Genomic DNA, 13,122 nt, shown 5'->3' on the forward strand with positions numbered 1-13,122 from the left:
TCCTGTCCCTCCCCCCTCCCAGTAGCTCTGAAGGACACTGGGGCTGAAACAGGTTCTACCCCATCACAGACACAGCAATACGAATTGGCAGCAGTACTCAGCTGCCAGAGCTGCCAAGCATAATAGCCACCTCAGGCCATCCAAAAGCAACCTTCCCACTCAAACCCAGGTCCTAGGAGACTAGTTAATAAAGTTTGCTTTTAAAAATTGTCTATCAATAAATCTACCATATCTCATTTAAATCACCAAAGCATAGAGTAAAACAAAAAAAATGTTCACTTACCCAGAGAAATGTCCTCTTCTCTCAGAAACACACCTAAATCTTTCATGCATAGCCAACTCCGAGTCTCAAAAATTCTGTTCACCTAACAACTCTTTGAGCTGAGATAACATCCATAAGTACATAAGTATTGCCATACTTGGAAAGAGCAAAGGTCCATCAACCCCAGCACCCTGTTTCCAACAGTGGCCAATCCCAAAAAAGTTCAATATATTTTATGCTGCTTATCCCAGAAATAGTGGATTTTGCCCAGGTCCATTTAGTAACAGTCTATGGACTTTTCCTTTAGAAAGCCGTCCAAACCTTTTTTAAACTCCGCTACGCTAACAGCCTTTACCACGTTCTCTGGCAACGAATTCCAGAGTTTAATTACATGTTGAGCGAAGAAAGATGTTCTCCGATTCGTTTTAAATTTACTACATTGTAGCTTCATCGCATGCCCCCTAGTCCTAGTATTTTTGGAAAGCGTAAACAGACGCTTCACATCTACCCGTTCAACTCCATTCATTATTTTATAGACCTCTATCATATCTCCCCTCAGCTGCCTTTTCTCCAAGCTGAAGAGCCCTAGCCACTTTAGTCTTTCCTCATAGGAAGTTGTCCCATCCCCTTTATCATTTTCGTCGCCCTTCTCTGCACCTTTTCTAATTCCACTTTATCTTTTTTGAGATGCGGCGACCAGAATTGAACACAATATTTGAGGTGCAGTCGCACCATGGAGTGATACAAAGACATTATAACATCCTCATTTTTGTTTTCTATTCCTTTCCTAATAATACCCAACATTCTATTTGCTTTCTTAGCCACAGCAGCACACTGAGCAGAAGGTTTCAACGTATCATCAACAACGACACCTAGATCCCTTTCTTGGTCTGTGACTCCTAACGTGGAACCTTGCATGACATAGCTGTAATTCGGGTTCCTCTTTCCCACGTGCATCACTTTGCACTTGCTCACATTAAATGTCATCTGCAATTTAGAAGCCCAGTGTAAGTTTTCACAATTCTCCCGCGATTTGACGACGAATAACTTTGTGTCATCAGCAAATTTAATTACCTCACTAGTTACTCCTATCTCTAGGTCATTTATAAATATGTTAAAAAGCAGCGGTCCCAGCACAGAGCCCTGGGGAACCCAACTACCCTTCTCCATTGAGAATATTGACCATTTAACCCTACTCTCTGTTTTCTATCTTTTAACCAGTTTTTAATCTGCAATAGAACACTACCTCCTATCCCATGATAATTTATAGAAGGCTGTCCTAATTACTTCTTTAGGTGGAACATGAGACAGGGGACTTCTGGTGGTGCCATCTTACTGTGCAGACCCTGAACAGCCTCAGGCTGTAATATTTATTTAATTTTATATCTCATATTACCCCAATAGATCAAGTTCAATGTGGATAATCTGATATAGCACTAGCTATTTAAACCTATCCCAACCCCTGTCATTGTACATTGAAAAGAGAACAAGTTCTGTTCATATCTCCAGGGTTTCTGATGAGGCTAATTCATTTTCCAAATATATGAAGTAGTAATAGGACTTGATTTTGTGCAATATTAGTCTTCATTTGGGTGCCAACAATAGAAGTCTCTCTCCAGCTAAATGTGCATGGATATAATTACATTTTGGATGTCTTTGGATAGCGATATCCAGGACACAGAATGCTGTGCAGTTTTTTGGGAATGGGGATGAAGTCAGCAGTAATAAATCTTTATTAAATACATACCAGTTTGGCTCCAGAGTGTGGGTTTGCATTGTATGTCAGTAGTAGTTCAGGCCAGTTTATTTGTAATTGTGATGTATTGTATTTTTGAAGATTATGTTCTTGGGTAGAAGCCAAGTAAAATATTCCAAATATATATTTATATATAAACACAGAGGTGGAAAAATATTTTTAAAAAAGTTGGATGCCAGCCAAACTTTCTAGGAGCCAGGCAAAAAGTAATTTTTCCACATTGTTTACTGTTTTTTTTTTTTTTGGGGGGGGGGGATTGCCTCTTCTTTCAACTTCCATTTTGTGTCAGAGAACAAATCTAGACTGTAGTGGCTTCTATTAAGCACTAATGTTCAAGAGCTTTGGTTACTAACAGCTATCTGCTACCCCTTTACAGCACATATGAAAAAAAAGTAATGGTTTGCTTTTGTATACTACAGGCTGTTTTTCTTCTCATGGATGAGAAGTGCAGTATCACAAAAAAACACCCCTCATCCTTTACTTCCTCATCAGCAGGTCAAGGGCAGCAGAGAATGTAAACACAACCTGTGTTCTCAGCTACAGGGTAGTCAAATTAGTACCCATAAACCAACATCAGCACCAGCAGGTTAGTGATGGCCATCTACTGTCCATTACATTATTAAAAATCCTTGTGGCAAAACACTGGCAGCAGGGGTAGAAAGCACAGCCAAGCACTAGATTAAGTATGAACTCACTAGCTGTTGTGCATTATCTTCAAAATGGCTACCCTCTGTTCAGAAAGCACACTTCTTTGTGCATGCTTTAAAAGGACAGAAGTGAAAAGCAATCAGAAGGCATAACTGAGAGAAGGGGGGAGGCAGAGGGTGGGATTAAGGGATGAGAAGGAAGAAAGAAAAGATTTGGGTGGGTTACCGATGCCGGACAGGGTATTCGAAGCTGGTGGTATTCATCCTAGGGTACTGATAGAACTAAAAAATGAGCTGGCAGAGCTGCTGTTAGTGATTTGTAATTTATCCTTAAAATCGAGCGTGGTACCGGAAGATTGGAGGGTGGCCAATGTAACGTTGATATTTTAAAAAGGTTCCAGAGGAGACCCGGGAAATTATAGACTGGTGAGTCTGACACCGATGCCGGGCAAAATGGTAGAAACTATTATCAAGAACAAAATTACAGAACACATTCAAAAGCATGGACTAATGGGACAAAATCACATGGATTTAGTGAAAGGAAGTCTTGCCTCATCAATCTGCTGCATTTCTTTGAAGGGGTAAACAAACATGTGGACAAAGGTGAGCCGGTTGATACTGTGTATCTAGATTTTCAGAAGGCGTTTGATAAGGTCCCTCATGAAAGACTACAGAGGAAATTAGAGGGACATGGGATCGGAGGTAGTGTCTTACTGTGGATTAAAAACTGGTTGAAAGATAGGAAACAGAGAGTAGGATTAAAAGGTCAATATTCGCAATGGAGGAGGGTAGTTAGCGGGGTCCCTCAGGGATCGGTGCTGGGACCTCTGCTTTTTAACATATTCATAAATGACCTAGAGATGGGGGTAACTAGTAAGGTAATCAAATTTGCAGATGACACAAAGTTATTCAAAGTAGTCAAATCGCGGGAAGATTGTGAAAAACTACAAGAGGATCTTACAAGACTGGGGGACTGGGCATCTAAATGGCAGATGATGTTTAATGTGAACAAGTGCAAAGTGATGCATGTGGGAAAGAAGAATCCAAACTATAACTACATCATGCAAGGTTCAGCGTTGGGAGTCACGGACCGAGAAAGGGATCTAGGTGTCATCATTGATGATACGTTGAAAACTTCTGCTCAATGTGCTGCTGCGGCTAGGAAAGCAAATAGAATGTTGGGTATCATTAGGAAAGGGACTGAAAACACAAATATTATTCTGCCATTATATCGCTCCATGGTGCGACCGCACCTCGAGTATTGTGTTCAATTCTGGTTGCCGCACCTCAAAAAATATATAGTGGAATTGGAAAAGGTGCAGAGAAGGGCGACAAAGATGATACAGGGGATGGGATGACTTTTCTATCAGGATAGGCTGAAGAGGTTAGGGCTCTTCAGCTTGGAGAAAAGGTGGCTGAGGGGAGATATGATAGAGGTCTATAAGATAATGAGTGGAATGGAACAGGTCGATGTGGAGTGTCTGTTTACGCTTTCCAAAAATACTAGGGCAAGGGGGCATGCGATGAAGCTGCAGTGTGGTAAATTTAAAACGAATTGGAGAAAATTTTTCTTCACTCAACGCATAGCTAAACTCTGGAATTCGCTGCCGGAAAAGGTGGTTAAGGCGGTTAACTTAGCGAACTTCAAAAAAGGGTTGGACGGCTTTCTGAAGGAAAAAGCCATAGAATGTTATTGAATGGATGAAGGAATAATACAGTATTTCTAGGATGGGCGGGACAAATTGCTTGTTCTTTTGGCCGCTGTCAGTGACAGGGTGCTGGGCTCGATGGACCCTTGGTCTATCCCAGCATGGTGATGCTTATGTACTTAAGAGCACTGAGCATTGTCAATTTTTGATTTCATCTGGGAATTGATGTTGTACTGTGTATGACAGGAATACGATCCTGGATATTGTGTTTGCATTGTATCATCCTATGGAACAACTTTTGTATGATAGATATTCACATTACTTGTGTTATGCTTAGTCATCTTTAATAACGATATTTTAAAAAGGCATAACAGCTTATTTTAATTTGTTTTACGGATGTTTTGATGAACTCCATTCAGGGCAATAATCCTAATAAGTGGCAAATACACCAGCAGATTTGGGAACTACTGTGGGAGACAAACACGCTATTGATGGTAAAAGGATGGGGGTGGGGGGGAGAAGAGGAATAATGGAATCAGTGAAGACCCTGATTCAAGCTCTGGATTACCATTCCAGGAGGTGACTAAAGAATCAACGTGCCAGGAGTGACTAAATTGGTGTTCAGAAAGTTTGGACTGGGAAGAAGGATTGTGAACACAAGAGTTACATTAACAGCAATATTTAAGGGAATAACTGGTAAAGTCGTTGATAAATTTTGGAAAATAAAACATGTAAAGTGAGATTTAATTGCAAAAAATAGTACTGAACAGTGCACTTGGGATTCAGAATCCCAAGGGGGAAACACATGGCAAGGTGAAGTGCAGGCAACCAGCAGTGTGGCAAGAGGGGGACCAATTCTAGACCTAGTCCTTAGTGGAATGCATGATCTTGTGCAGGAGGTAATGGTGCTGGGGCCGATTGGTAATAGTGATCATAATGACATGATCATATCTGATATAAGCTCTGGAGAAAGTACACACAAAAAAAATCCAATGTCAGCATTATCATGACAAAATGAGAAGAATGATTAAAGAACAAAAAAAAAATCCCTTTAGAGGAGCAGCTGCAAATGTCAAAAATTTACATCAGGCGTGTATGCTGTTCAAAAATACCATTCTACAAGCCCAGAACATATATATATTCCATGTGGTTAGGAGGCAGGGATAGTGCTGGGCAGACTTATACGGTCTGTGCCCTGAAAAGGACAAATACAAATCAAGGTAAGGTATACACAAAAAGTAGTAAAGCGGAGAACTCGAACGCCCCACGGGAAAACACAGAAATAGGTAAAAAGTGGGATGTTTGACCACGGAATTTGTATTTCCGTGGTCAAACATCCCACTTTTTACCTATTTCTATACACAAAAAGTAGCACATATGAGTTTATCTTGTTAGGCAGACTGGATGGACCATGCAGGTCTTTTTCTGCCGTCATCTACTATGTTATTAAAAAAAGAAAAAGGAAGGCCAAGCGACAGCCGGCATAGTTAACAAGTGAGGTTAAATAAGCTATTACAGTTAAAAGTAATTGAGAAATAAGGCTGGTGCCAGGCAGACTTGTAGTCTGTGTCCTGTAAATGACAAAGACGAAAATCAAGTCTGCATATTTTATACCACATTAATATCATATGCTATGATTAAGGGTGCTGTGGATTTATTTTTACATTTATTTCCCGCCTTAACCCAAAGGGGTAACAATAAATCAAACAAAAAAAAAAATACAAGCCAACAAGCAATTATCTTAAAAAGTACAATCAAAACAAAATCTAAATGATATAAGTCGCTCCACAGACAATGCAAAGACTCATATCACGGTCACTTCAGTATCCTTCATTCCTCTAAAGGGCCTTTAAAAAATGAGTCTTTATAAGTTGCCTGAACTGTTGAGTATTATCACAATCTTAGATGACCAGGAAATTTATCCTAAAGTGAGGGTCCAGCAACAGAGAAAGCACACGCTCTTGTTTCAGCATAATGATACACTGGAGGAGAAGGTAAACACAAATGCTTCAGTCTTTCAGACCTCAATGATCACCTCGGGCAATACATCCTTAAAACACTACAAAAATATAGAGGTACCTTTCCCATATACATGTATCAAAACAAGAACTTTTAACATAATTCGATACCTAACAGGCAACCAGCGGATTTTTTTTTGTTAACACCAGTGTTGATCTTGGCACTCCAGAAATTAACCGTGTCACCGCATTCTAGACAATCTGCAGAGCCTGGAATCTTTTGGCAGTTTTGTTTAATTTGTTTATGGTGTATCTTGGGAAAGCGTTTCAGAGATGGAAATTTTCTTATAGAATGTATGCAGATGATGTACAGTTTTCTTGCAATGATATCATCCTTTTGTAGTCTTGGAGCTTTTTTGGATAATAATTTGATGATGCAAAAACATGTTTATCATTGTGGTTAGTGCAGTGGACTTTGATCCTGGGGAACTGAGTTCGATTCCCACTGCAGCTCCTTGTGACTCTGGGCAAGTCACTTAACCCTCCATTGCCCCTGGTACAAAATAAGTACCTGAATATATGTCAACCGCTTTGAATGTAGTTGCAAAAAACCTCAGAAAGGTGGTATATCAAGTCCCATTTCCCTTTCCCTTCCCTCTACACCTTTCTTTCAGCTCCGAGTTTTAAATAAATTGAAGGGAATGGTAGCACTGTATGATTTCTGAATGATCGTGCAAAGCCTGGTCTTAACAAAGGTCGATTGTTGTAATTCTTTGTTCTTAGGTATTTCATCTTTTCGACTTCAGGCTTTGCAGGTCATTCAGAATGCAGCTGCACAATTAATTATGGGAGTTCCAAAATCTGCAAATATAACGCCAGTGTTAAAAGAATTACATTGGCTCTCTGTTACCTACAGAGTTTTGTTTAAAGTGCTTCATCAGTGTATATATGGGACCGTACCTACATACTTTTCTAATGTATTGAACGTGTATAAACCAGGACGTGCTTTAAGATCTAGTATTTCTCAGCAGCTTTGTCTGCCTTCTCCAAAATCATATCATTATGTGGAGACAAAATTATGTGCCTTTTCAATTGCTGCTCCATCATTATGGAATGCTTTACCGGGACATTTGAGAATGTGAAAATATTCAACAATTACAAAAACATTTTATGCTGTAAAGGCCTTCCTTGAAGAATGAAACAGACGGTTGTGGTTTTGATTATCTTGACTATTTATGTTTCTATGTATGTAAATTTGCTACCCACTTTGGATAAAGGCGGGTTCTAAATAAGATAAATAAAATAAAGTTACAGTAATCAATGGGGGAGGGAAAGACGTTTTATTAGCAAGTTAAATGCTGTTAACAATATTGCTGGTTTAAACACATATTATTCAAAAATGGCATCTTTAATTACCTTACATGTGATTGTCAGGATAAATTGCCAACCAATGTTTAATCATGAATAATTGTACCCTGCACGGAGTAACGAGCGCTGCTCTGGTCACCTTGTTGGGCAGACTGGATGTAATGTTGTCTGCCATAAGAATATAAGAATAGTCATACTGGGTCAGACCAATGGTCCATCCAGCCCAGTATTCTGTTTCCGACAGCGGCCAAGCCAGGTCACAATACCTAGCAGAAACCCAAATAGTAGCCATGCTACCAATCCCAGGGCAAGCAGTAGCTTCCCCATGTCTGTTTCAAAGCAGACTATGGACTTTTCCTCCAGCAACTTGTCCAAACCTTTTTAAACCCATATACTCTAATCGCTGTTACCACATCCACTGGCAACAAGTTCCAGAGCTTAGCTATTTGTTGAGTGAAAAAATATTTCCTCCTATTTGTTTTAAAGTATTTCCCCTAGTCTTTGTATTTTTTGAAAGCGATAAAAAAAAAAAAGATTCACTTTTACTCATTCTACACCAGTCAGGATTTTGAAGACATCAGTCGTATCTCCCTTCAGTCATCTCTTTTCCAAGCTAACGAGCCTTAACTTCTTTAGCTTTCCTCATAGGAGAGGAGTTCCAGCCCCTTTATCATTTTGGTCACCCTTTTTTGATCCTTTGTTAATTCCGTTATATCTTTTTTGATATCTGGTGACCAGAATTTAACGCAATATTAAATGTGAGATCGCACCATGGCGTGATAGAGGCATTATAATATTCTTGGTCTTATTTACCACCCTTTCCTAATAGTTACTAGCATTTGGTTTGCTTTTTTTGGCTGCTGCCGTGCACTATGCAGATGATTTCAGCGTATTGTCTATGACACTTTTCCATGTTGCCGACTCCCAAATGTAGACCCTAACATCAGGTAACCGATTCAGATTCTTCTTCCCAATGTGCATCACTTTATATTTGTCCACATTAAATTTCATCTGCTATCTGGATGCCTAGTCTTCCAATTTCCTAAGTCTCCCTGCTAGTTTTAACAGTCCGCATGTGTTTTAACTACTTTGTATAGTTTTGTGTCTATCCATGGAAAGTTTCTCTTCATGTTCTCTTTTAGCCCTCTTTATCAATGTTTCTATGTAACTTCTTATTTTCTTCATTTAGCCCCTTTTTCCATTCTTTGAAGGATGTTCTTTTTGCTCTAATAGCCACGTTCACGTCACCTTTTAACCACGCTGGTTGTCGTTTGCTCTTCTTTCCAACTTTGTAGATACATGAAATACATCAGGGCTTCCAAGATAGTATTTCTAAACAATGCCCATGCCTGATTTGAAGTCCTAACCTTTGCAGCCAATCCTTTTCCTCATTTTATCATAGTTGCCCTTTCAAAAATTAAATGCTGCTACAGTAGATTTCCTTTGTGACTCCACTCCAGATATTAGCTCAAACTTGATCATGTTATGATCACTGTTTTCCAGCAGACCCAACACCATTACTTCTCATATTATCCCCTGCATTCCACTGAGGACTTGATCAAAAATAGTTCCCCCTCTTGTCGGTTTCTGGACCAGTTGACCCAAGAAGCAGTCATTTATTAGGTCTATGAATTTTACATTCCTTGCACTCCCTGATATAACATTTAATCAGTCAATATTGGTGTAATTTTAGTTACCATTTACCAGCTTTCCTAATGTCTCTAAACATTTCATCTGTTCGTTCTGTCCTGCCTGCAGAAAAAAAAAGGCTATTTCAAGAAATCAAAACAGCTTGACAAAAATGAGTGATTATGGATACATTTGTTTGGTGTAGGAGCTATGAAACAAACCTGAATGACTCAGACTTGTTCATTAAAGCTCCAGATGCTTTTCAATGTAACAGCATTTAGATAAATATTCATTCTGGTGGTGGTAACTCCTTTTTCCCCAACCCATCAAAATCTACCAATAATTATGTTATTTTTTTCAAACTGTTTATATAGATGAAAAAGGAGAACTAGATTAAAAGAATCTATTACAAACACTGCTTACACAGATTAATAAACTATTATTATTTATAAAATCCAAATTGTCAAGTTATCATTAGTTCAGACGTTAAAAAAAAAAAAAAAGAAAACGTAAAAAGGTGTCAGCCATGAAATAAAAGCAACATCAATTCTGAATTCTAGTCTAGCATTATTATGTTCTGGCTGGTAACTGAGGTACCAAGTTACCTAGCTCCAAAAGGACACAATGGGACCGGAAAACCCTACCACGATACACTACAGCCAATGAGACAAAGGAGGTGATTGTGCCTCTGTATAAGTATCTAATGAGGCCCCATTTAGAGTACTGTGTACAATTCTGGAGATATAAACAGGTTGGAATCAGTCCAGAGGGCAGTTACTAAAATGGTCAGTGGTCATCATAAAGTGGATGGGAACAAACTTAAAGACGTCAATATATATACTTTGAAAGGCAGGAGATATGAGAGAGACATTTAAATATCTCCAAGGCATAAAAGCTCAGAAGGCAAGAGAACTGAAAGTCTAAAATAACAGGAGTTATGATTAACGGAATAGACTCAGGTGTAATCTAAAGAAATACTTGTTTATGGAAAAGGTGGTGGAACAGCCTCTCGGTGAAGGAGACAAAGATGGTATCTAAAGGTAGCGAAAGAAATAGTAAATGGCAGACCATATGCCCTATCCAGCCTGTCCACCCACAGCATTATTTTCTCTGTTCCCCTATCCCCAATTTCATCCAGTAGCATCAGGGAGCTCAAATATTTCACACTGTTTTGGGATACAAGGTGAAAAGGTTCAGCCAAAGCCCCTACCTACCTCCTTGAACAGGATATCTTAGTAGCTCTGTGATAATGAATGGGAACATAATGCCTTTAACCACTAAGCCATCAGCTCAAATCCCAACTAACCTATCCTGCATGAAATGCTGGCCATCTCAGTTCTGCTCCAGTGGTAAAAAAAAAAAAATGAGTACTTGAGTATAAATTGCAGGTTTTGCTTTGAATGCATTCATAAATTGCTTCCCCCCTACCTCCCTCCTTTTCCTCCCTCTGTTACCTGTCCACTGATATTCTTTGGTGTAATTACTTGATTATTTCTTGTAATTTGTATTTCCTACCCGTTATTAAAACTTAATAAAAAATTTCTAAAAAATGAGCATCACATCTCACTTATTTATGTTATCAATAGAAATCAAACAAAATAAAACATGGAAAAGAAAATATGATACCTTTTTTATTGGACATAACTTAATACATTTCTTGATTAGCTTTCGAAGGTTGCCCTTCTTCCTCAGATCGGAAATAAGCAAATGTGCTAGCTGACAGTGTATATAAGTGAAAACATTCAAGCATTACTATGACAGTAAAATAGATACCATTGGAGATTCTACATGGAATGTTGCTACTATTGGAGATTCTACATGGAATGTTGCTACTATTGAAGATTCTACATGGAAGGTTGCTATTCCACTAGCAACATTCCATGTAGAAGCCTGCGCGGCCACATTGGTGATCTACAAGGGCCGACTTCTACATGGAATGTTGCTAGTGGAATAGCAACATTCCATGTAGAATCTATAGAAATCAAACCAAATAAAACATGGAAAGGAAAATAAGATGATACCTTTTTTATTGGACATAACTTAATACATTTCTTGATTAGATTTCCAAGGTTGCCCTTCTTCCTCAGATCGGAAATAAGCAAATGTGCTAGCTGACAGTGTATATAAGTGAAAACATTCAAGCATTACTATGACAGTCTGACAGGGTGGGAGGATGGGGGTGGGTAGGAGGTATGCATGGGGACATCAAAGCATATCATTGATATTCTAACAGGATGGGTGTGGATAGGTGAGGGGTGGGGTGATCAACAGAGAAATAACAGCTTTATGGTTTATAATGGGCTAGGAACCCATCCTGTTAGAATATCAATGATATGCTTTGATGTCCCCATGCATACCTCCTACCCACCCCCATCCTCCCACCCTGTCAGACTGTCATAGTAATGCTTGAATGTTTTCACTTATATACACTGTCAGCTAGCACATTTGCTTATTTCCGATCTGATGAAGAAGGGCAACCTTCGAAAGCTAATCAAGAAATGTATTAAGTTACTAGTAAAAGAGGCCCGTTTCAGAGCAAATGAAACGGGCGCTAGCAAGGTTTTCGTCGCCAACACCCCCCCCTCCCTGGCCAACCCCTTCGTTATTCTGCCATTGCTCCACCCCCAACGTCATGATGTTTGACGCAAGGGCGGGGCCCGGAGCGATTTTCCACCCCCTCCCTGCCAACCCCTTTGTTGTTCTGCCATTGCTCCGCCCTCGAGGGCGGGGCGCGGAGCGATTTTGGTGGCTTCACCACCACGAACCTTCTTGAAGGAAGTCAGGGCTTGGCTTCACTGACGTCAGTGTCCTCAGAACGTTGAGGGTGAGTTTTATTATAGTAGATCTTATTTTCTTTTCCATGTTTTATTTTGTTTGATTTCTATTGATAACCTTAAGAGTGGACTAACACGGCTACCACACTCCTCCACTTATTTATGAAATGGAAACAACGGAGACAGTGAAAGAGAAGTGATGCAAGGCAGGAAAACAAAAAGGGCGTGGCAAGAACCTCGGACTTAACCACCACCCACCTCTCTCCTCGTCCTCCAGTCAACTGAACAGGTCGATCCAGTCCTGGTTTTACCTCCATTTTTCCCCAATTAAGACGTTCATGATTAAAATCCCACGTATGTAATCGAGCTAAATCAAACCCTAGGGCGCAGCGGGAGGGAACCTCACAACCGTTGTTTCACCTTCCCGGACACCACTTCCGCCAGAGGTCAAACCGTTTTCTACGAGGGCTTCTTCCTCCTCCAGCGGGAGCAAAGCGGGACCCACCGCCTGGGGACATCCCCCAATTACCTAATTTCACGACCGCGTCAGCCATACACCGATCCCATTTCTTCCCGAGCTCCTGTTCCGACATCTTGCCTTCACACACACACACCGCGGCCAAAAAAAACGCAACTCTCGTGAGAACTCCTGCGGCCGGAGGAGCGAGGACTTTCCAAGTGTCGCGAGAATAGAATAGAGCCGAACGGGCGGTTTCTGCTGGTAGCCAAGGTTAGCAGGCCACGTGCGGCTGGCAGTGGGCGGGGCACTGTGGCGTGCGCTGCTGACTGACGTCGGGCGAGTCGTAGTAGTAGTTGCTTCTTGCTGGGTAGGGGGTGGTTTTGGCAGTACAGAGCTGCAGGGGGATAGAGGTTTCATCTGTCCCTGTCGGAATCTTAACCCATCCCTGCCCGTCCCCTATACTAAAATAATCCAAGCTGTGCACATTTCCCAAAGATGAAGTGATCCGCTTGATAAATAAAATATTTTTCTACCTTTGCAATGCTGCCAACCAGGTTTGCCAGGTGGAAAATATTTTTCCAGCCTAAAGGAGCCCAAAATCCAGCCCAAAACCCGCCCA

The 13,122-nt window shown here is 40.4% G+C and overlaps 1 protein-coding gene across 1 annotated transcript in view; it reads right to left on the bottom strand.

Annotated features, from left to right (window-relative positions):
* Positions 1–12,730, bottom strand: part of MICOS10 (mitochondrial contact site and cristae organizing system subunit 10) — a 33,691-nt gene extending 20,961 nt beyond the window's left edge. The window contains exon 1 of the mRNA XM_030222580.1: positions 12,573–12,730. Coding sequence (XP_030078440.1) covers positions 12,573–12,636 — 64 coding nt within the window. The 5' untranslated portion in view covers positions 12,637–12,730. The remainder of the gene's footprint in view (positions 1–12,572) is intronic.
* Between the last annotated feature and the right edge of the window lie 392 nt (positions 12,731–13,122).

This window comes from Microcaecilia unicolor, chromosome 13, assembly GCF_901765095.1.
Source record: "Microcaecilia unicolor chromosome 13, aMicUni1.1, whole genome shotgun sequence".
NCBI classification, from domain to species: Eukaryota; Metazoa; Chordata; class Amphibia; order Gymnophiona; family Siphonopidae; genus Microcaecilia; species Microcaecilia unicolor.